Source organism: Callorhinus ursinus, unplaced genomic scaffold (genome assembly GCF_003265705.2).
Source record: "Callorhinus ursinus isolate GAN/ISIS: 27379988/994484 unplaced genomic scaffold, GSC_fseal_2.0 scaffold25, whole genome shotgun sequence".
Taxonomy (NCBI): Eukaryota; Metazoa; Chordata; class Mammalia; order Carnivora; family Otariidae; genus Callorhinus; species Callorhinus ursinus.
Genome location: NW_027397087.1, coordinates 24,518,178 through 24,544,107, shown reverse-complemented (window position 1 = coordinate 24,544,107; position 25,930 = coordinate 24,518,178). Strand labels below are relative to the sequence as shown.

General features: G+C 36.7%; 1 protein-coding gene and 2 pseudogenes across 10 annotated transcripts in view; 1 reads left to right on the top strand and 2 right to left on the bottom strand.

The window, feature by feature from the left end:
- LOC112832848 (ATP synthase peripheral stalk subunit d, mitochondrial pseudogene) overlaps nucleotides 1-25,930 on the bottom strand; it is a 407,341-nt pseudogene that overhangs the window by 156,031 nt on the left and 225,380 nt on the right.
- The window catches only part of RNF111 (ring finger protein 111), a 121,891-nt gene that overhangs the window by 36,717 nt on the left and 59,244 nt on the right, over nucleotides 1-25,930 (bottom strand). For all 10 annotated transcript variants that reach the window (XM_073877088.1, XM_025883570.2, XM_025883574.2 and 7 more), the window contains one exon: nucleotides 11,011-11,906. In XM_073877088.1, the coding sequence (XP_073733189.1) occupies nucleotides 11,011-11,887 (877 nt within the window). In that variant the 5' untranslated portion in view covers nucleotides 11,888-11,906. The remainder of the gene's footprint in view (nucleotides 1-11,010; nucleotides 11,907-25,930) is intronic.
- On the top strand, nucleotides 21,142-21,655 carry LOC112832799 (small ubiquitin-related modifier 2 pseudogene; annotated as a pseudogene).

The window sequence follows — 25,930 nt, the reverse complement described above, 5'->3', positions numbered from 1 at the left end:
AACAGAAAGTCACTGAGAATTTCTCCTATGTTTCTTCTAGAACTGTATAGTTTAGCTCTAACATTTAGGTCTATGTTAATTTTTGTGTCTGACATGACATAAAAGGTCTAAATTAATCTCTTTTGCATGTGGATCTACAACTGTCCCAATAACATCTGTTGAAAAGATTAAAATAATTCCATTTTGATACCTAGTACATTCAGGTTTTCCTAATTCTTTAGGATTGTAAAATCAAGGGAAAAGGACAATTCTTGAGACTTGGACTGAACTGGCATTAAGCAACACTAACGAAGTCCTGACATATCTATAAAATATATTTTTTTCATCCAAGAATATATCTTGCCATCTACCAATATCTCTTATAAATCTCTAGGACACCTGTAGGTTTGGTCTGATTATAAATGCTAATAAAGCTATATAATTTTCTTCACAGAGGCCAAATATACTCCTATTAAGATTATTCTTAGAGACTTTATTCTCCTTGTCGCTCTTCTAAATGAGCTCCCTTTATTCTTATTTTCTCCTAGTATGTAAGTATACCATCGATACTGTATATGCATTTTTACCCAATTTTTACTGAACTCCTGCTTACCACAATGACAACAAATGGTTCAACTTTCTTGTCATGGTGGAGTTTATGCAATCTATTCCTTCACCCAAGGTGCCATTCCTTGGAAACGTCGAATTTCATCTCTAACACAACTGTACATCATCAAACATTGGCACTATTCCAAAAGCTGCCCAGTACCTGGAGGAGGTACGAGCCCGTTGCAGAGATCTACGATGTACTCTCTGCTACTTCAAAGAGGAGAACAGAGCAGGCACCGGAAAATCAGAGTCAATGAAAGATGATCTGATTTGGAGAAAGTTATTTCTGAAGCAGTTTCTAAGTTCTAAAGACTACACACATAGACATATTGAGGTAGAATGTATTTTTAACAGCCTAAATATATCTTATAGGCAGAGGAAAAAAATAGCACTTGAGTGTCTATTTAAAATAATATTCTACATTCAATTTCCAAATTGCTTTTCCAATTTTTCCTTCATAATCATGCACATGATGCAGCTTAAGCCAGGAGTACAAAAAGAATTATATATTTAAAACTAAAAGCATTATACATATAAATAAAACACCATAGATTCTTAATACTTCCCTTATTTTAACCCATCAACTGGACATGACCATTCTACACAAAAAGAAAAGCTACACTTGCATGTAAGCTTTATTAGTGATTTCTCTCCATGTATTGTGTACATGAAATTTCCTTAAAAGTCTGTAAAAAAAAATAACCAAACATTATAAACACCTTATAAACAAGCAAAATCTAACATAAATGTTATATTTTGAAGTTCCAGTGATAAGTGATACAAAGCTAGCTTTGTTAATGCATTAAAATTCAATTTACATAATTCTTTATGAACATGGATTGTGTAACTGAAGGTTATATAAGTAACTGATACACTCTTACTCTATTGCTTAAGTATCATTTTTCTAAAAAGGAACTTTGCAAGCATAAGTTGGACATAATACTTGTAACTAAATAATCACAACAGGAAAGATTTGGGTATCTATAACTTAAGTGTTTTTTTCTAGAATGACAATTATTTAAAACAAAATTTACAGGAAACATTCCTAAAAGTATGAAGTTAAACCTCAGTACTACTTAAAACCAGGAGAACAGGTCACTTCTTACTGGAACAATTTTATTTTCACATTGTCTGTTATATTTAGAAGTCTTAAAGGACAGGTAATTTGAGTACAGCTAAGACATTAGAGTAGGAGGACCCTAGATGATCTTAACAATTTCTTTTAAGATTACTTATGTTGCTTGTACCTTTCAAAACATAACGAGGAAAAGGAAAAAATAATGAGAAAAATAACAGGTAACAGCCTGGAAAGAATGTAGGTACTTTAATACAGGTCACAAAAATAATGGCTTCTCTGAGAGAGTTCTTCATGAACTCAACAACCACTTCTATTCCCTGCTAAGAGATCACAGATTCTCTTGGTAGCATCTGTAAGAAATTTCAAACACTATAATCAATTACCTGGTCCCTCTTTGTCTTAAGTCTAGAATGATGCTTAATAATAATAGCTTCCAATTCAAGGGCACGTACTTTGTGCCATGTACAATATTCTGTGTGTCTAGCTCTATCAAGAAACTGAAACTTAGCAAGTTTAAGTGACTTGTCAAATAGTAAGCAACACTGGGAATTCAAACTAATTTCAATTCTAAAGCTCATAGTCTTCACATAAACTACATTAACAGTGCTATAAGCACCCAACGTGCAGGTGCTAGTTACTACCAAAAGCAGATCTTCCTTCTAGCTGCTTTTGCTACTGGCTCCTGTCTTTTGCAGTAACAAACTTACTCAAGTTGTAGCAGCTCTAACTCCTCATTAGGATTCTTCTGTTGGGTATCTATCCAACAGAAATGAAAGCATACATATCCACAAAGATTTGTACCCAAATGTTCACAGTAGCCAAATACTGGAAACAATTCAATGTCAATCATCTGACAAATGGGTAAACAAAATAAATGTGGTATATCCATACAACGGAATACTATAAAAGAACTAAATAGGGTGCCTGGGTGGCTCAGTTGGTTAAACGCCTGCCTTCGGCTCAGGTCATGATCCTGGAGTCCCAGGATCGAGTCCCGCATCGGGCTCCCTGCTCAGCAGGGAGTCTGCTTCTCCCTCTGACCCTCCTCCCTCTCGTGCTCTCTGTCTCTCATTCTCTCTTTCTCAAATAAATAAATAAAATCTTTAAAATAAAAAGAACTAAATAATAAACAGACACTAATTACTGATACCTGCTACAACTTGGATGAACCTCAGAAACACTACACTTACCAAAAAAAGCCAGGCACAAAAGATCACACACATATATTTATATGAACTGTCCAGAAAAGGCAGTCCTTAGAGACAGCAACAGATTAGGTTGTGTGGGACTGAGGATTGGATAGGGATTAAATACAAACAAGCAGGAGGGATCTTTTGAGATTAACGGAAATGTTCTAAAACTGCATCGTGGTAATGGCTGCACTACTCTCTAAGTTTACTAAAAATAATTGAATCATATACTTAAAATGATGAACTTTACAGTACGTAAATTATACCTCAATGAAGCCGTTTTAAGAAAAAAAAAGCTATAAAACATTCCCTGCCAAATACAAAACTAGATGGGAATACCCAAAATACTAAATATGTCAGTTCACACTACTTTAGCCAACAAATACAATCCCAGTAAGAATACCATCATGTATCTCCCCACTACCACTATCCTCAGATAAACAAGCTGATAAGTTCACTTGGAAGAACAGGCAAAAATAACCAAGAAAATATAAAAGTCTATAATTAAAACATTGTGCTTCTAGTGTTAAGCATAGACCAATGGAACATAATGAAAACTCCAAATAGGTCCAAATGCCTATGGACATTTAAAATATGAAAAATACAGTATCTCAAGTCAATAGGAGAAGGAAAATTTTTAATGATTTGTTTTGGGACAACGGCATAGCCACACTAAAAAAAAAATGGATTCATTCCTCATACTGTACATGAGGATAAACATCAAATAGATGTGTGCTTTAAATGTAAAAAAAAAAAAAAAATTAAATAATGCAAGGGCTAGGGGAAAAATGGTTATTTCTCTTATAAACATGGAGTGGGAAAAACTTTCCTAATTATGATTCAAAACCCAGAAACAGTAAAGATAAAGGTTAATAAATGTAACTAACCAAAAAAAAAAGATTTGGCATGATAAAAAAGTGTAACAAAGTCAAAGGACTAATCACAAATTTGGGAAAAATGTGTTATTATATAGGATTTATGTTCCCAATATATATAAAGGGTCTGAAAATGGACAGAAGAATGAAGATCAACATCCTGACTGTAAAACAGGCAAAAGATATGAAGAGACTGATCATGAGAAATAGAATGACCTTTAAACATATGAAAAGGGGTGCCTGGGTGGCTCAGTTGGTTAAGTGTCTGACTCTTGATTTTGGCTCAGACCATAATCTCAGGATGGTGGGATCAAGCCCTGAACCGGGCTCCGTGCTCAGCGCAGAGTCTGCTTAGGCTTCTCTCTCTCCCTCTCCCTCTGCCCCTCTACCTGCTCTCTCTCTGCTCTCTCTCTCAAATTTTTCTTTACTTCAAATATTTATTTGAGAGAGCAGAGAGAGTGAGAGAGAGAGCATGAGCAGGGGTGAGGGGCAGAGGCAGCAGGGAGCCTGACATGGGGCTCGATCCCAGGACCCTGAGATCATGACCTCAGCCAAAGGTAGACGCTAACCAACTGAGCCACCCAGGCACCCCTAAATAAAATCTTTTGAAAAATAAAAAACATATGAAAGATATGCAACATTACTTATTAAAAAATTTTTAAAATGCTGGCAAACTACTTCTTACCTTTCAGATGGACCAAAAAACCTAAAATCTGACAATAAATTCTGTTGGAAAGGCTTTGAGAAAACAGGCACTCTCAAATATTGCTGGTGAGCATCCAAAATGGTTATGATCCCCACAGAGAGAAATTTGGCCATATTTTAAAAATAATACATTCATTTATCTTTGGCCCAACAATCTTCTCCTAGAATTCTACTCCAAAGATACAATGGCAAAAATATGAAATAACATATATATAATGTTATATATATATATATGTTTATATATATAACATATATAAAAAGCTATTCATTGCAGTGCTGTTTTTAACAGCCAAAGGCTGCAATATTGAACCACCTCTGGTCTAACTATACAATGGAATACTACAAAGCTATAAAAAAATAAAAATAAAGAATGAAAACCAATGAATAAAGGAATGATAGTGTGTATATATATACAACTGTGTGTATATATATCCTTTCTATTATATATATGTGTGTGTGTGTATACACACACACACACACACACACACACTTTTATTCCTCTATAATCTCTATACCCTAACAATTCCATATAGTTAGGTGAAAAATCAAGAGACATATTTTAAGAGGAGAGAATAGGACGCCTGGGTGGCTCAGTTGGTTAAGCGACTGCCTTCAGCTCAGGTCATGATCCAGGAGTCCCTGGATCAAGTCCCAGATCGGGCTCCCTGCTCAGCAGGGAGTCTGCTTCTCCCTCTGACCCTCTTTCCTCTCGTGCTCTCATTCTCTCTCTCAAATAAATAAATAAAATCTTTTAAAAAAAAAGAGAGAGAGAATATGCTATTTGTTTACATATTTTTAAAGATTTTATTTATTTGAGAGAGAGAGAGCACGCATGAGCATGGGGGAGGGGCAGAGGGAGAGGGAAAAGCAGACTCCCCACCGAGCAGGGAGCCTGAAGTGAGGCCTGATCCCAGGACCCTTAGATCATGACCCGAATCCAAGGCAGACGCCTAACCAACTGAACCACCCAGGCACCCGTTTACATTTTTGAACAGAAAAAAGATGGAATAACAAACGAAAATTTAAAAGTAATGAAAACATGGGGTGCCTGGGTGGCTCAGTTGGTTATGTGTCTACCTTCAGCTCAGGTCATGATCCCAGGGTCCTGGGATCGAGCCCTGTGCTGGGCTCCCTGCTCAGCAGGGAGCCTGCTTCTCCCTCTCCCTCTGCCGCTCCCCCTGCTTGTAGTCTCTCTCACGCTCTCAAATAAAATCTTTGAAATTAATTGATTGGTGGCATAACCTCACAGAAGACTGTCCAACAGCATAAAGGAACCAGAAAAATCTTATATTTATTAGCATTATTATTAGTAATAATTAAAAATATTTTCATTTGTATTAATTTATGACTGTTCATTTATATGTATTTATAGGATGTATAGGATAAAGCAAATAAGCAATTGTTCATATTGTTAAGAATCAAGATTGTCAATGTAAGCGCAAAGAGATCAAATATAAAACTCAAGTTTACATAAAAATCTGAATCCCAAACTTTCAATGGAAATAGTCATATAAGTTAATGATTTATCGCTTTCTAAAATCTTTATGTATTCCTAATTTTATCCATTAAAAAAGCTAAAAGCAATAATAGAACTCAGCAGAGCAATGAACACAATTCCCAGTCTATAACCTCTAAGTATCACTTCTCAATAAAAGGAAATCAGCAGTAATTAAAAAAAAAAAAAAAGGTTGTTTTCCAGGTTTGAGTCAGGTAGTATAAAATATCAATGTGGACCATCTTTTATCAGAGACCATCTTGTCAGAGACCACTGGGGTGGTATCAAAAGGACATAAACCCAATTTGAAGATGCTACCACAGGCCACAGATGAAACTATTCAAGCATCAAAAAAATAAAAAGATTGCAATACCTCAACTGTATTATACCCCATGAGTTCATAATGATACCTGAAAATGAAAAATATTGCTAGAGTACAGATTCATTCTGAAAAGTGGTAAATTAGGGTAAAAAATCAAACATTCATCTTGCCTTTCCAATATGGACTGCATTTCATAATAAGCAATTAGTTGAAGAATTCTTTGTAGAAGAACCTCCATTAATAAATGTAAGCAGAATGACAGAATTAGAAAGTCAACACTTTGCCTAATGAAATAATGGACCCAGGCAAGGTCATCAAAGCTGTTGCTAATACTACATGAAATGCTGATGGGGGAATTTAGGGTGGAAGGATCAGAATGACACCATCTGAACCCTCTCATCAACTTTAACAAGTGATGCAACAGGAAGTATACAGCACCACCAAGGAAGTGTTGCTAAACTGAACTTGAATCAAATCAAGCTTTTAGATCTAACTACCAGTTTGCAGGAAATAACGCAGTATACAAAACAAATTAAATGCTATGATGTCTAGAAATTGTTCTGAAATTCTCCAGAAAAAAAAAGTGAGGGGTGAGAGATAAAAGAATGGCAGGATGCTGAAAATTGAAGCTAGATTATGTAGGTATACTTCTATTTTTATGTATGAACATTTCCATATAAAAATAACAACAAAAACCTCTATCAGTGCTATTTTTGGAAAAGGAGAAAAAGAAATATTCACAAATGTAATTCTTTTTTTCTTTAAAGATTTTATTTATTTATTTGAGAGAGAGAGAATGAGAGAGAGAGAGCACGAGAGGGAAGAGGGTCAGAGGGAGAAGCAGACTCCCCGCTGAGCAGGGAGCCCGATGTGGGACTCGATCCCGGGACTCCAGGATCATGACCTGAGCCGAAGGCAGTCACTTAAGCAACTGAGCCACCCAGGCGCCCCCACAAATATAATTCTTAATATTAAGACTTCACATTTCCACAGGTTATCTTAAAGTTTATCTTAAAGGTTATCTTTTAAAGTTTTTAAACTTTTAAACTTTTAAAACACAAGTCAATGCAGTATGGACTGCACTTGGAAATTATGAATATATACCTGTTGGATATATTTTTTAAGCTGTAAATAAAAATAGTCACTGAATTAAAAAAAAAACAGTAACAACTGGGAAATGAGGATTTCCCAGTGCTAATATAAGGACTATATAAAATAAGAATTTAAGCAGCAGTTCAGTTAAAGTACACTGAATAGATCACAGAAATATGTCACTAAAATTAACATCTACTCTCAAACTTAGCTTCTATTAAGTTGTTTTAAAGTATCTAAAGTTCTTGGTGAATATTATCAGGAACAAAACTGAATGTATAAATTCTCAACCTAACTGGCAACTAACAACCCAAGTCACATGTCATTTTGGCTTTCCAGGCTTGAATAGAGAGCCATAATAAATTTAAAACACAATAAGGATGAGGCAAATAGGGATTTCCCAGAAATCTACTGATTACAACAAATGAACTAATGTTTGTTACAATGTAAAGTACTGGCTTAATTCATTCTTAGGTGATCTGGTAAAACCAGTTATTTACATACAACTGTTGTATCTTAGAGAGTTTGAAGATATAACAAAATACTTAACATGTCAAACATTCTTTCCATCAGTTCACTACAGCAATAGCCAATAAGCGTTGGATAGTGTGTGAAAAAGCTGTCCTAGCAGCTCTAAAGTAACTAATACCCATGCATATAAATCATATTATTAAGGCATAATAGATTAATTAAAATTTGAGATATTCAAACCCTCTCCTATTTCCCAACACACACTAAGACATACTGGAATTGGGAGTCAGAAAGCCAGCACTAAAAATACATCTACAAGGAAAATCTCTCTCTTAAGAATCTAAGAAATTTTTTGATAATAGAGCAATGTCCCATAAATATTTCAGTTTAACTTTTTGAACGTAAATCAATCTAAAATAGTTTTCCAAATGCTTCATATGTATTATGAGGATGATGATAACAATATACACCTCATAAGAGTGTTGGGAGGATAAAATGAAAATACATATAAACACTCAGAACATTACCAGCACAGAGTAAATACTCAAAAGTGCTAAGTATTTTTATTATCATCACGACATCATCTACTGTTGGGTGATAAAAGAACTTGATGAAAATTCCTTGGAGGGCATTCTGGTAACAACAGCTAGCAAATTTTTAAATGCATGTAACCTCCTATATGCTTTTAGAAATTATTCCTTAAGATATGCTTGCCTAGGTGTGCAAAACTGTGTGCAGAAGGCTGTTCAATGCAGTAAATATTCACCAACAAAACCTGGCTAAATAGGGGCGTTTGGGTGGCTCAGTCTTTAAGCATCTGCCTTTGGCTCGGGTCATGGTCCCAGGGTCCTGGATCGAGCCCCGCATCGGGTTCCCTACTCGGTGGGAAGCCCACTTCTCCCTCTCCCATTCCCCCCACTTCTGTTCCCTCTCTTGCTGTGTCTCTCTCTGTCAAATAAATAAATAAATAATCTTTAAAAAAAAAAAAAAAACCTGGCTAAATAATGAAACATCCATACAAAGGAAATACTATGCAACCATTTTTTTTAAATGAGGATATAACTATACACACTAATATTTTTAAAAACCCCATTATTTATTTATCCTTATATATGTTCCACATTTTCTGAGGAGAGAAAACTGCTGACTACTTCTGGGTAATAAAACTGGGACCTAAGAAGAAGTGGTAAACTTTTATTTTTTATTTTAAACATTCTGGGTACTTAAAAAAATTGCACACTATGTGAATGTTACTCTTAAACCATTATTTAAAAAAAAAAATTAGTTTAAAACAAAACACTGGTGTAAAAACCAGAAAAGGGGGCTGCCTGGGTGGCTCAGTCAGTTAAGCGTCTGCCTTCAGCTCAGGTCATGATCCCAGGAACCTGGGATCAAGCCCCACGTCGGGCTCCCTGCTCAGTGGGGAGTCTGCTTCTTCCTCTGCCCCTTCCCCTGCTTGTGTACTCTCACTTTCTCTCAAATAAATAAATAAAATCTTTCAAAAAAAGATTAAAAAAATAAAAACCAGGAAAAAAATCCAAAGAATTTGTTTCAACATTGGGATTTGTGTTTCCAGAGACAAACATTACTCTTAAATGTCTGAAAGTATTACATAGTTGAAATAATGCAATTTTTCCAAAAAAGATAGCAAAAACCACATGCCATAGTATCAAGTAAGATTTTAAAATGAATTGTAGAGTTTGCATTTATCTTGAATACTTGAGAGAGTATATGAACTCCTTTCTTCCTAGAAACAGACACTGATATTGACCTACATTACCTCTATTCTCATGCCTCCTACAAATTGCAGCTCCTTGGAACTTCTGCTTCACATCACCAACCATCCCACCTCATTAATTTCAAGCAGAAATTGGGCTCTGCTGCTCTCTCTTCCCCAAACAAGTCTTCACAGTCTAACCACCTGAGGAAAATGTGAAATGTGGCAACTAAGCAAGACAATTCCTATTCTCACCTTGCTGTTTCTCAAGAGACCTCAGAGAATGGTTGCTATAACCTTCTCCCAGTTATAGGTGATCTCAACGAACTCTTTAAAACAAATATTTGGGTAGGTTTAAAAAACTGAACTGATCATGGCTAAAACTAAATACCAAAGTTACTGGTTTTGGAATTCTGGCAAAGATAGAAAAATAAAAATGGAAGAGGAAAGGGAGTCTTGGAAAAGGAAGTAACCCATAGAGAAGGAGAAAAGAGAGAGGGGAAATGGCATATTGGCACAGATTAGCAGGCTCTACCCTTGCCAAGCAGGACATCAGGCAAAGACAGGGAGATCTTTGTGTCAGTATTAAAAACCATGATCATAGCCCTTTTATCCCCCATTCTTTCACAAGAAAGTATTCTTTTCCCTCAGCTAAGACATTACTCCTCAAGGCTCACTTCAAAAACTTCCTTTAAATTCAGCAAACCGTAAAAATGGTATACTTTACAAACCGTAAAAATGGAACATACTTACACTTCAGAGACTGCACATAATCTTATTCTAGTTAAATATAATATTTACTGTGAGGAGGGGACAATGCTCTCAAGCTAATCCTCTATCAATTCAATTTTAACTGATCAATCATGTGCTCTACTGAGCACTATCAGGACTAAAAGTTTGTGTTCTAGTATTAGAGTAAAAGCATCTCGGGACGCCTGGGTGGTGTCTGCCTTCGGCTCAGGTCATGGTCCCAGGGTCCTGGGATCGAGCCCCACATCGGGCTCCCTGCTCAGCAGGAAGCCTGCTTTCCCCTCTCCCACTCCCCCTGCTTGTGTTCCCTCTCACGCTGTGTCTCTCTCTGTCAAATAAATAAAATCTTTAAAAAAAAGAATAAAAGCATCTCTCAAATACTTGAAATTAATTTTCAGTTATAAAGATTATGACAAGGTAACTAGTAATAAGAATACTTAAAGGAAAAATAATATTAAGTATTTTAGTGTTCTTACTGCGGTTGAATGTGAAAGATATCCATCACAGAGCTATCCGAAAAAGTATAAAATTAAAAAATCTGATCTTAGAATTGGAGTCATGATTTAATACCACAGTTGGCAATTTATTTATATGGCTTAAAAATAAAAGTTAATTGAGCCTCATATTCCTTCTAAAAGCAATGAAATTGCTAACATGTAGAAGAGAATTAAGCACAAACACAATGCAAGAGCTTCCATGTTTTGTTCACCTTAAGAAATATTTTTACCTGAGGGAACAGATGGATTGTTTTGGTGGTTTTCACTGGTAGAAACAAACAAATCTTCTTCTCCTTCAGTTGATGAGCTGGAAGAGGATTCGCTGCTGAGGTCATTCTCACTGGAACTACTAGAAGTGGGGAGCAATGCATATTTTCTTCGGGCTAACACTTCGCGTTTTTTTCTCTGCATTAATATCCTCTCTTTTTGTTTCTGTGTCCTCTGTGAGGAATTATTTTTTACAAATCTCTTTCTGCATGGAAGTCTCCTTAACGAACTGCTATGAAAACAGGGTCTTTTCATTAACAATCCTGAAACAGATTCTGTCTCTGTCCGGGGCCACTTTTGGGACCGTGCACTATGAGTTCTACTTTTAGCACTCAAAATTGCCTGGGAATGTCTTACAGAGACTTCTTTATCCTCATCCGAAGTCACAGTATCAGAATCTCCAAAATGCAGACTAGATGAAGGAGAAGAAAGACAATCACTAAAAGAGGAATCATTATCTTCATCGCTTGGTGTTTCTAGGTGTTGCCTCAATCCTAATATTCCCTGGTTCTCTTTAACACAATTTTGCATGTAAGAAGGGCCAGCCTGCTGGCTTTTGCGTTTTTTCCTCACAACACTTTTTTCTTGTTCTTGTTGGTTACCATTCATGTCCTTCTCTTGTTTTTGAGAATCATCACACAAATGAGAGAATTCATTCCCCACTTTACTGTTAATCATCTCAACTCCCGCAGGAAAACTTTTGGCTGCCCCAATGGGCTCTGGATGCAAGAGGATCCCTTTCAGACTCTCCTGTGTCTTTGGCGCATCAGAAGGAATCTCACTCTTCATATCCACTTTTAAGGTATATAACTTGTTATATTCAGGAGTCCATTGAGACATGGGAAACTTTAAGGAAGGCCTAGAAGACACAATTAGAAATTTAAAAGGATGTTAATGTTTTACTACACTAACTGAAGAGTTTCAGATTCCACTGAGAACATCGCTGTAACAGAGAACTGCCTTTTCCTGATATACCAGGATATAAAATGGCTGTAATAAGTCATTTTGCTGTTCTTTTAAAACATCTTTCTCTGATACCTCTACCACATACCCAATTTTTAGAAATATAATAAGATCACAGACCATAAGCCTACTTGAAAATTTCTATTAATCAAAAACTTACCTGGCTGTATTCTCTTTCTATCCTTCAGCAACATAACATATTTGGTTAAAATCTAACAATTTCTTCAAAACCTATTATAGTAAAAATAGATTAAAGGACTAGAATTCAAAAGACTTTGATTAGTCAATGTTTTTTCCTGGTATCCTGAAAGTGGTAATTAAATATTTTTTGTACATCTAGATGGCTACTGTATTAGACAGATTGCTATAAATAATGAACTAGTATAAATACAGCTTCTCTTCCCCATGGTTCTTTTCTTCATACTATTCTATTCTCTGATGAGAATATAAACTCACTGATAGACAAAATATACAATTAGTACATTTCACAAAGTTTTAGATACATGCAGAAAGACTCCAGCCAAGACTGTGAGTTGCTAAAGATCAGTCAGTTAAAGCAGCACTGCAGAACATAAAACCAAATTTCCTATAACTAATCTATGGGTATCTAAATCATTCTATCTTTGAAATTAGGGGCTGCTGAACAAGGGGATTTGAAATTAATGCATCTACATCAATGTACACATGAGAATGGTAATAACATAAAAGTAATTAAATATCATGACTCAAAATGGAATGCATTTTTTAGAAAGCCAGTTGATGTGAAAGTGCAAAATATGATTAAATACTGTTAAGACTTTTAACTTAAGGGGTGCCTGGGTGGCTCAGTCATTAAGCGTCTGCCTTCGGCTCAGGTCATGATCCCCGGGTCCTGGGATCGAGCCCCACATCAGGTTCCCTGCAGAGCAGGAAGCCTGCTTCTCCCTCTCCCACTCCCCCTGCTTGTGTTCCCCTCTCTCGCTGTGTCTCTGTCAAATAAATAAAATCTTAAAAAAAAAAAGACTTTTAACTTTTTATTGAAGTACAACAGACACACATATTCTAAATTTATAGCTCGATAAATTCTCACAAAGTGAACATATGTGTGTAACCTCCAAGATCACAAAACATAAGATAACCAGCACCCTAAAAATCCCCTTTCAGTCACTCCAACTACTGAAAGTTGTAACGACTATGGATTAGTTTTGTATTTAACATGCACTTTTAAACCACGTCCTAAAAAGAGGATAAAAAGGTATATGGTAGCAAGTCTTTTCCTTCTCCACAAATGACAGTTATAGGAATACACAACCTCACAGGTCTCCCACTTTATTTTAATGCATAACTATTATCAGAACAGATGACAGCAATTTAAAAAAAAAATGAAACAGCCTATTTCTTTCTTTCTTTTTTGAGTAGGCTCCATGCCCAACATGGGGCCCGAACTCACAACCCTAAGATCAAGAGTCACATGTTCCACTGACTAAGCCAGCCAGCCACCCCAGAAACAGCCTATTTCTGTATAAGCTATCTAAACCTCTATCTTCTATAATTCTTATTTACAAGGATAGGCAGTGCTCTATCCAAAATCAGCCATCAAGCCCTGTCTGGAGTTCAGCAGGATCAGTAGTAAAGGAGGAACACAAAGATGGCTGAACACATGGGCACAGCAATGAGCAAATTATAAGAGGCAGCAAATCAGACAAGGATCACCATAATTAAATTTAAGAAAACACAAATCACAACAATAAAGTACGGATACATGTGATTTAAGATTCAAGGGGTGGCCCATTAAGATGGCTACAAAAAAAAATATAGATAATAACAAGTGTTGGAAGGATATAAAGAAGTTGGAATCTTCATACATGGCTGGTGGGAATATAAAATGGTGTGGCCACTTTGGAATGTAAAATGGTGTAGCCACAATATTCATAGTACCATTACTCACGACAGCTCTAAAGTACAAACAATACAAATGTCTAACAATTGAATAAATACATACATACTACGGTTACTCATTAATCAAAAGAAATAAAATATTATTTCATGCTACAGAGTGATATGACCTCAAAAACAATACACTAAGTAAAAGAAACCAGTCACAAGACCATATTTTGTAAGATTCCTTTCGTAAGAAAAGTCCAGAACAGGCAACGCTATAGAGATAGAAAGTAGATTAATGACTGTCTGGGACAGGAGAACTGAGATGTGATGGCCAAAGTGTTTCGGATTTATTTTCAGTGAACTGAAAATGTTTTCAAACTGATCGTGGTGATAGCTAATCAACTCTGAATATTCTAAAAACCACTGACGTATACACTTAAAAAGGGAGAGTTGTAATTGTATGTGAATTATATCTCCATAAAGCTGTTGCCAAAAAGTCAAGAAAGTATCCAGATTTCTGGGCATCAGATAATTATGGACCTCTCTTTTATCTCATTAAAGAGTCATGTCATTTGGAAAAATCGGTGGATCTTTCAAAAGTCTATGTCTCCCAGGAGTTGTGATGAGTTGGATCTCTGAAGAAATAAACTTTATATGCTGAAGAAAAAAAACTGCTTCAGACTCCTCATCCTTAATTACTAAGTCACCCTCTGGGTCCTGGTAATGGAGATCTGAGAGGCAATGAAAACTTGCCAAATGGACAGATCAATTCTGAGAACAAGAATCCATAAGTGAATTTACAAAGAAGTGATTCATAGCATAATTTACTAAACTCAATTTCTTTTCCATTAGTTTATGCCCCAAAGCCAAAACAATGAACTCTTTATGGTTAACTCTGCTCTGGGTTTTGGTAAGTTTTGTCTGCCTAGCTGGAGGCAGGGAGGGAATAAGGGATAGGCGGTAGGTATATGGTGTGGTACGTGGTGTGTGTTTGTACACAGGTAACTGTTCTCTGAGTTACCATGTCAAGCAGTCATCAAATACAAAATTAACATCCCATATTACCTGAGCTATTCCCACCACGGGAGTATTCTAATTCATACTTTTATTTTGAACTGAGAAAAAGAAGAGAAGTCCATTAAAAGAAATAAATACCAGTACTCATTTTTTTAACTAAAAAAGCAAAACTAACACAAAGAGTCAATAAATAATGTTCCAAACTATTTGGTATTTGATAAAATTATAATCTAGTCTTTTATTTCTATGAAAATTATAGGCTGATCCAATTTACAAAGGACGTTAAATATGTACCAGATATATCTTAACTCCTTAGCCACAGTAGGACTAGTTTGTCATTATACCTTGCTTCAATACTGAATCCACAAGACTAGTCGCTCCTTGTACTGGTTTGATTCAACCATTTTATTGCTATGTCATGACAGCAGCATACCAATTACTCCTGATACCAGTGTAGGATACCCAACTAGTAAACCTTGCATGAAAAAAAGCACAAAAACTAAAAATGTTAACTTTCCAAACTAAAAATTGGGGTTAGGATTTGGCAATTTACATCATAAATTAAATTTACATGAGCATAAGGGGGAGGGGTAAAACCTCATTAAGATTATGGATACAACTTTGAGGAACTCTACCTCTAAACTGAAATATGGTTTAGAAACAGTCATTATTATTGGTATGAATGACTTTTATAACCCATGATAAATTTAAGTACGGTTAAGATTAAATAGAAATTTCATGATTTTACAGAGCTCTAAAGGAAACAAGATTTTTAAAAATATCCATAAGATGATTTTGTATTTTTCTATAAAAGTTTTAAAGATTATCAGAAAATGAACTAGAAATATGACCACTGTTTATCCACTTTTTTCATATAATTAAGTGGAAACAAATATTTGTACCATAGGGATATTACTCAGGACATGTTTTGAATTTTTATTTCGCTTTTACTGATATTTATTTTACCATGTGCCAGTTTAAGAATATGAAATCAAGAACCTGACAGAATACTCTCTCCACCTAAATGCTTAATAACTACCACTACTTACAGCTAAATAGTATGGACAATATGGTTTGTTACATATTCTGAACAGTCAAAATTTCATTAGCAAGAAAGATATTTCAGCCCAACAGGCATCATTCTGGGCTCATAACTACATTAGCAAAATGCCAAAAATAATTTTAAAGAGAGATCTCTGCTCTTACACAGAGGAGCACACAATATACTCAATTATGAAAAGGAATGAGGGAACCTTGATAAACTTATTAGCAAATAAAAATTAACTTGCAGACTGATACCTCGAAAGAGAAGAGGAAGTTACAGTCAGGATAACTACTGGGAGACTACCAAACTCAACTTCTTTTAGGAAGCTAGATGTAGGGTGCCTGGGTGACTCAGTCGGTTAGGCATCTGCCTTCAGCTCAGGTCGTGATCCCAGGGTCCTGGGGTAGGGTCCCACATCGGGCTCCCTGCAGAGCAGGAAGCCTGCTTCTCCCTCTGCCTCTCTCTCATGAATAAATAAAATCTTAAAAAAAAAAAAAAAGGGAAGCTAGATGTAATAAAAATGTAAAAAAGATAAACGATCAAGGCAACCTAGCCTAAAAGGCAATAATGTTCAGAAGATAGACTGTTAGCTATCAAATGATTATTTGAAATCTTGTTGACCAAGGGCATCAGGATGAAATAAACAATTACAGATAATTCACTGAAGGTCCTAGAAGAGACAATTATAGATATAATGTTATGAGAGTACTGAAGAAAATGGGATAATGTAAAAAACTTCCAGGATAAAACTCACAGAACACTAAAACTGCATTTACCGAATCAACAGTTCCAGCAGATCCACTAGGGTATGTATCTCAGGGGCTGCAAGAGACACTGATCCACATATTGACATTAGAAAAGTAAAATCATATTCCTAACCCTCAAAGAATTCAGACAGGGGAGAGAGAGAAATACAGATTACAAAATACCAAAAGGAAGACACTGCAGGGACACTTAGATATTAGAGAAGGAATCCATAATTTGAAGGATAAATAAGAGTCAGGAAAGGGAATAACAGCGTAGTGGGGGACAGAAGAGGCAGGCCATTCTAAAATATAAGACAAAGGGTACAACTTGAAAAATCTTAAACTACAAAGTTGTATCATTATAGTTGTACTTCAGTTGGACCATCTGGTAACACGGGGTGAAAAAGGGATTGAAGTGGGCCAAAACTGAAGACAGAAAACAACAGTTAAGATGCTACTGCTATATAAAATTAGAAAAACACATGGATAGACAATAAGGGATTGGTGATTAGAACGGGAAAGCACAAAATCCAGAGAAAATGAAAGAATTACCAGGAGTATGTTAACCTTTGTATAGGAAACATCCAGAGCTAGCTAGCATCCTAATCCAAATGATCATAATCTTCTGCCTGTACTACTGCAACAGACTCTAACTGTTCTTACTTCTACCAACAATTCATTTCTACATAGCAACTTGGTGTATCCTAAGAATATAAATCAGATATTACACCCTTGCTCAAATTTTTCCAGTGGTTCCCAAATGTCTCAAAAACAAAATCCTTTACCACAGTTTATATGACCCTTTATGATCTAATGCCCCTCTATTTCTCTTACCACCTCACCTCTATTCACTAGACTACAGCCAAACTGGCCTTCTTTCTTGCTGTTCTTTGAACATGGCAAGCTTCCTCTGCACCTACACTTTGCATTCCCCATGCCTACCATGCTTTTCCCAAAGATTTTTGAAAGGCTAACTACCTTCTGCTCACCATGTGGGTCTTGGTTTAAATGTCACCACCTAGGTGCCTGGGTGGCTCAGTCGGTTAAGCATCTGCCTTTGGCTCAGATCATGATCCCAGGCTCCTAGGATCAAGTCCCTCACTGGGCTCCCTGCTCAGCAGGGAGTCTGCTTCTCCTTCTGCCCCTCCCCCCTGCCCATGATCTATCTCTCTCTCACTCACTCTCTCTCCAAAAAAAAAACTTAAAAAAATTAAAAAATTAGGGGCGCCTGGGTGGCTCAGTCATTAAGTGTCTGCCTTCGGGGCAGACTCAACTTTTTCTTTCCTCTTCCTTCACTCAGGGTCAGACCTGCATTGCAGTCCAACAACTCTGTCTTCTCCAGCTAACCCCATCATTTTCTCTTACAGGCACTTCCCCCTAATAAAATCCTTGCACATTGTGCAGTGAGGAAAATACCAACAGTGAAAAGGAAACCCGGAGAATACAAGAAAATATTCACAAATCATATATCTGATAAGATATCTGATAAGGCTTGATATCTAGAATATATAAAGAACTCCTAGAACTCAACAACAACAAAAACCCAATTAAAAATGGACAAAGGAACTGAATAATTATTTCTCCAAAGAAGATACACAAATGGCCAACAGGAACATAAAAAGAGGTGCGCCTGAGTGGCTCAGTCAGTTAAGTGTCCAACTCTTGATTTCAGCTCAGGTCTTGATCTCAGGGTCCTAAGTTCAAGCCCCTCACTGGGCTCCACACAAAAAATAAAAATAAAAAGATGTTACTAATCAGTAGAGAGATGTAAGTCAAAAATACAATGAGATGCTACTTCACACCCAGGATGGCTATTATCTAAAAAACAAAGTAACAAGTATCAGTAAGGGGCGGAGAAACTGGACCCCTTGTACACTGCTGGGAAATGTAAAATGGTGCAGCAGCTGTGGAAAAGAGTATGGCAATTCCTCCAAAAATCAACAGAGAATTACCATGTGATCCAGCAATTCCATTTCTAGGGATGCCCCTAAAAGAAAGCAGGGACTCAAACAGATATCTGACTTACCTGTTCACAACAGCATTATTCACAACAGCCAAAAAGAGGAAGCAACCCAAAAGTCCATCAATGGATGAATGGATAAACAAAATGTGGTGTATATATACAGTGAAATATTGTTCAGCCTTAAAAAGAAGGAATCCAGGGCACCTGGGTGGCTCAGTCAGTTAAGCGTCCAACTCTTGATTTCGGCTCAGGTCATGATCTCAAGGTCATGAGATCAAGCCATTAGTGGGGCTCCAAGCTCAGCACAGGGTCTCCTTGAAATCCTCTCCCTCTCTCTCACTAAAATAAATAAATAAATCTTTTTTTTTTTTTTTAAGGAAGGAAACCATACAAAAACCTGCACTAGATGTTTACAACAGCTTTACTCATAATTGGCACAACTTGGAAAACAACCAAGATGTCCTTCAAGAGGTGAGTGGATAAACTGTGGTACATCCAGAAAATGGAATATTATTCAGTGCTAAAAAGAAAGGAGCTATCAAGCCATGAAAAGATGTGCAGGAACCTTAAATGCACATTATATTAAGTGAAAGAAGCCAATCTGAAAAGGCTAAACATGCTGAATGATTCCAACTATAGTATATCAAATTCTAGAAAAGGTAAAATTATGGAGACAATAAAAACATTAGTGGTTATAGGGAGGGGGCTTGGGGGGCAATAAACAGGTAGAGCAAAAAGGATTTTCAGGGCAGTGAAATACTGTTTGATATTATAATGAAGGATATATACCATTATACATTTGTCCAAACCCATAGAATGTACAACACCAAGAGTGAACCCTAAGGTAAACTAAAGACCTCTGAGTGTTGAGGAGTCAATTTAGGTTCATCTTTGGTTAAAAAAAAAAAAAGTACTATTCCGGTGACTGATGTTGATAATGGAGACAGAGAGTATATGAGAAGTCTCTCATATACCTCCCTCTCAATTTTATTGTAAGCCTGAAACTGCTCTTAAAAAAAAAAGTCTTTTAAAAAAAAAAGGAAATTCTGACACATGCTACAATATGAATGAACCTTGATGACATTAAGCTAAGTGGAATACCCAGTCACAAAAGGACAAATTACTATGTTTCCATTTACATGAGTTACCTAGAGCAGTCAAATTCAGAGACAGAAAGTGGAACAGTGGTCACCAGGGCATAGGGGGAGAAGGGGATGGAAGTTAGTGTTAAATGGGTACAGAATTTCAGTTGGGAAAGATAAAAATGTTCTGGATATGGATGGTGGTGGTTGCAAAACAATCTGAATATATTTAATGCCAAACCACACACTTACACATGGTTAAAATAGTAAACTTTATATGATGTATATTTTACAACCAAAAAAAAAAATTCCTTGCACATTTAATCTTGTGGCATCTGTTTCTCAGAGAACCTGGACTAACACACACTCCATTTAAAGAACCAACTTCTTTTCCCCATCACTCAATATCACATCCTGATTTTTGTAAAGTCCTTGACCCGCCAATAACTGAAGTCTCGTTAGCCTATTTTTATTGTATATGGTATGGGTTCCCTCACTAAATTTCGAGTTCCAAGAAAGCAGGAACCTTGTCTGCCCCATTCACTGCCTGATCTCTAGCAACTAAAACTCAACTGGCACATAGTAGGCACTCAATGAATATTTTTTTATTGCATTAATCAGTAAAACAATAAATGTGTAAAATTTTAAAAATGACTGCTGTATTTCTGGCTGGGGTAACTAAGAATTATGGTGCTGTCATAAGACAGGAAAGAAAGAAGAATATGAAGAATGAGAGTAACAGGAACAAAATTACGTAACGATAATAATGTTAAGACTTGAACATTTATCATAACCCTATTTTCAGTTACAACAGCTCTAGAACCACAGAAGACATAAAAAATAAATATTTTATACTTGGGGGTTCAACAAGCCCTTGAAACAGAGAAACTCATCACAAAAGGAAACAGTAAGGAAACAAAGATTTTCTCCTCCATAAAATTGGTAACCTGATCTACATGCTGCTTCTTGATTCATAGTAAATATTAAATAGGAAAGCGGTTGCATCTTGCACAAAGTCTAGAGAGACCACTTTTCATGTCCCTAAGAGTATCAAGGTCCAACGTTAAAAAATAAATCTTCAAACCAGAGAACTGAGGCTGGATTCAGGTCACAGACATGTTTTCTTTCCACAATTCAGAAACAAAACAAAACAAAAACAAAAGTGACAGTTAGTTCTCATTAATATCAGGAGAAAAAAAAGCTCTCATCACTACATAACATAGTTCTGGAAGGGCTAGTCAAGTCATTCAAACAAGAGAATGGACATAAATAAAAGGAGGTGATATTTTGGTCATTATTTGCAGATAACATCAACAGAGGAGATTGACAAAAAACCTAGAAACAGTAACATGGGCAAGTTATATGTGTTTACCACAATAATTCTTTAAAATCAGTGACTTTCCTTTAAACAAAGAGTAGCTAATTAGAAAATACTACAGAAAAAAAAATACCACTCACAACAGAGGTGAGAAGATTTAATACCCAGTATAACGTTTAACAAGAGACACACAGTACCGACTCCTGGTGCTGCTTGTGTGCTCGTTCAGTGCAGACCTGGTACCTCTTTTGTGAAGCGGCAGCTGAGGAGACTCCAGCGCTCGCCATGGCCGACGAAAAGCTCAAGGACAGAGTCAAGACTGAGAACAACGATCATATTAATTTGAAGTTGGCAGGGCAGGATGGTTCTGTGGTGCAGTTTAAGATTAAGAGGCATACACCACTTAGTAAACTAATGAAAGCCTATTGTGAATGACAGGGTTTGTCAATGAGGCAGATCAGATTTCTATTTGATGGGCAGCCAATCAATGAAACAGACACACCTGCACTGTTGGAAATGGAGGATGAAGATGCAATTGATGTGTTCCAGCAGCAGACAGGAGATGTCTACTAAAAAGGGAACCTGCTACTTTACTCCAGAACTCAGTTCCTCCAGACCAAGAAGACAGTCTCAATCAGAAAGCTGCAATTTGGTTCCACCACATCCTGACTACTACAGTATAGTTTTCTCTATTCTTTCATTTTCCCCTTCCCCATTCCTTTATTGTACATAAAGTAACTATGTATGTGCACAAGCATATTGCATTTTTTTTTAACTAAATGGCCAATGGTATGTTTTGATCAACATCAAATGGAGATGGGATGGGGGAAAATACTGCTTCTGTGAAAATACCTTCTCTCCATTAGTGGCATGCTCAGTCAGCTCTTTATATTCCAGTAAGTTATTTTGCTCTCACTGTTTAACAAAAAAAGAACAACATAAAAATCCTTGTATATCTTGTTCGATTGGAAAATTTTAATGTTTTTCATTTATCATTCTAAAACCAAGGACAATTTTATAACTTTTTTGTACGTATCTGTTACATGTAGCGCAATCTGTCTTTAAGTAGGGATAAATTAAAAGAAATGAATCCTAGAGAGTTTTCCCTTCAAGTCAAGCGTCTTGTTTAAATAAACTTCTTGTTTAAAAAAAAGAGAGAGAGAGAGACACAGTACCTATATGAAAACAATTATTACTATGTCAGTTTTGCAAAAATTATTGGGAAATTTAATGTGACTCCAAAATACTAGCAAATTTTTAAAATTATAAAACAATGGAGGGGCGCCTGGGTGGCTCAGTTGGTTAAGCATCTGACTTAGGCTCAGGTCATGATCTCAGGGTCCTGGGATCAAGTGCCAAGGTGGGCTCCCTGCTCAATGAGGAGTCTGCTTATCTCCCTCTCTTTCTGCCCCTAACCCCCACCGCTTGTGTGCACGCACTCTCTCAAATAAATAAAATCTTAAAACAAAGGAAACTAGCATTCTAGTTCTCTTAACCTTCAAAGATTCTCTGCCATCCATAGTCCTCCAGACACATAGATCTGTTCACAGTTCTGTATTACACAGCTCAGAATTTCTTTTCTCAGCACCAAAGGAAAATCTTGATATCATCTGGGTAAAGAGGTGGTAGGACAAGGAGTATCACTGGATGGGTCTATGCTAATATAATGGGGACTGCCATATTATTTGCTAGAGTCACATGGTCAGTCTTACGGGTGCATTTAAAAGTCACTGAATTTTTTGGGGCACCTGGGTGGCTCAGTCCTTAAGTGTCTGCCTTCAGCTCAGGTCATGATCCCAGGGTCCTGGGATAGGGCCCCAAATTGGGCTCCCTGCTCGGCGGGGAGCCTGCTTCTCCCGCTCCCACTCCCCCCTGCTTGTGTTCCCTCTCTTGCTGTGTCTCTGTCAAATAAATAAATAAAATCTTTTTTAAAAAAAAAAATAAATAAAAAATAAAAGTCACTGAATTTTAGAATGATTTATATGGAGAGTGAAGAGATTTAGAGACCTAAATCCAAATATGTTCACTCTATTCTTTAACCTAAAGAGATATCCATAGAGATAATAACCTGAGAGGAACCAGACATGAGATACCCACATGAGGAGATTCAGGGACATCCTCCATTCCATGCTGCTCTAGATATTATTGCCCAGATATTAAAAGGAATTAAGGTGTATAGTACAATAGAGTTTAGAACTGTCAGACTCTGAAAGTTACCTAAAGAGAGGTATGCCCAGGATCACTATCTCCTCTGAGAAGCACAGACGGCACCATGGGTTGACTATCTCAGCTAAGGCTTACTCTGTGAATGAAGTTTTTGTCCCCCCAAGTACAAACCTGACTTCAAAAAACAGGGAAGAGAACTAGCTGACTGACCAACTCACCAAGAAGGTGACTGTAAGACTAAGAAATCTTATAAAACATTGTCAAAATATTCTAGGAAGCTAGAGAAAATGAGGCATTACAATAATGATAAAAAAAGCTAGCATATCTCAGAACTAAAAACATTATGAAAAAAAGGATACTGAATGACAAATATGGAAGGTGATTTTCCACGCTTAAGTGGGATCACTGACAAAAAAGAATAAATAGTCAAGCAAAAGTAAGTGTCATTCCTTTGTGTACTAAAAAGAGCTGGGTTCAAGTCTTGACTGCTCCTGACTAGCTGTGTCACCTTGGGCAGATTACTTAAACTCTCTAAGACTATTCCTTATCTATAAAATTGGGATACTAGTTATCTATCTCATAAAATTGTTTAAAGGGTTAAATGAGAGTACCTAGCAGAGTACCTGGCATAATGGCTCTTATTATTAATTCCTTTTCTAGAGGAGCAGTTACACAGATAAGAAATATGTTTAAGATCTTCCCTTAGGGCGCCTGGGTGGCTCAGTCGTTAAGCGTCTGCCTTTGGCTCAGGTCATGATCCCAGAGTCCTGGGATCAAGCCCCGCATCGGGCTCCCTGCTCAGTGGAAAGCCTGCTTCTCCCTCTCCTGCTCTCCCTGCTTGTGTTCCCTCTCTCGCTGTGTCTCTGTCAAATAAATAAATCTTAAAAAAAAGATCTTCCCTTATACCTAGAAAAAGATGAAATCCTCAGAGTCACGAAGGGCATACAATCAACGGTTCCTACAGAACCTTAAAGTATAAAAATGAAGAACTAATAGTCTTTGTCACAAAATCCATGAAAACAAATAATTCTACAGATTCTCCTCTACTATGGAGGACTGAAGTTTGAGGAGCTGGATGCTCCCTAATTTCTAATACTAGACATTCTACTTTTGGAAAAAGATAAATCTCTCTCAAATATTAGGTTTCTATTACTCAATGAACCTAATGATCTTCTTGTTTGTCTTGTTTAAAATATTCTAAAATCCCCAAGTATTAGTCATCAAAGGAAAACATATCTAACATCTATTTAGGTCTCCTATCAGTACAAACTAGGTGGAGTTCAATACAGAGTCTACTACTACTCTAGCCATGATTGTGGTGTCATCATGACCAGTAGCAAAATGAAGGGTGTCTCAATCCTGGCAAGCCCGAAGAGTATCTGGGACTCCGTTTCAACTCGTTAGGAAGGCAGTGCTACAAATCATAGGGTACACCACACAATGTCTAACATTTCTGGTATGGAAGCCTAGACTCTGGGATTTATATTGCAACATGAAATATGAAATACAAAGATACTGATAATTATCTGTTATATAAAGTAAGTTCTATCACAAAAAAAAAACTAAAAGAATCAACCAAAAAAGATTCAATACGCAAAAAACTACAGAACTGTATAATAGGATGTGAAAGACAATCCTCATAAATGGAGTAACATCTTATTTCTGTATGAGCAAAGACTCTAAATGGCCTTTGTTACAAATGAGAAAAAAGCCATAATTTTTTAAATATAAAACATAAACACCACCACCATGGACGTTACTGCCTTTAAAAACACTAAAACTAAAGATTAATTCAAATTTATACTTTTTGCATGTAGTTTCTCACCATTTTGTTCACTGGAACTTTCAAATAATCAACATTTAATTAAAAATAACTGTACAGAGGGACAGCTGAGTGGCTCAGTTGGTTAAGCATCTGCCTTTGGCTCAGGTCATGATTCCAGGGTCCTGGGATCAAGTCCCGCATCGGGCACCCTGCAGAGCAGGAAGCCTGCTTCTCCCTCTCCCTCTGCCTGCCACTCCCCCTGCTTGTGCTCTCTTTCTGACAAATAAATAAAATCTTTAAAAAAAATAGTAACTGCACAGAGCTATATGTATAACAGAGGAGGGTAGAAGTAAAAGGGAAAATCTGATTCAAGTGTTTTTTCCTTTTTATTTAGGTTTTAATTTTCACAACTAAGATAAAATTAGGGTATACCCATAAAACAAACTGCTGAGCAGCCTTTAAAAATGAGGTCAAGTTCTGGGGCGCCTGGGTGGCTCAGTCGGTTAAGCGGCTGCCTTTGGCTCAGGTCATGATTCCAGAGTCCTGGGATCGAGCCCCACGTCGGGCTCCCTGCTCGGTGGAGAGCCTGCTTCTCCCTCTCCCTCTGTCTGCTGCTCTGCCTACTTGTGCTCTCTCTCTCTCTCTGTTAAATAAATAAAAATCTTAAAAAAAAAAATGAGGTAAGTTCTGTACAGATACAGAAAGTACAGATAATTTTTTAAAGCAGGTTGCAAATAAGTCTGTTACAGTATGACCCGTTTTTGTAAAACAACTTATGTTTATATATGCATGGGGAAAATATAGAAAAACATACACTTAGTTGGGGACGGAGACTGTAGGAGGGAGATTTAGAGCACTGGGTTTGGAGCTTTCAACTTCTGTGTTACAATTTCTATGTGGTTTGAATTTTTTCTAAAACAATCATTTGCCCCTTTTAAAATCAAAGTACAAGGAT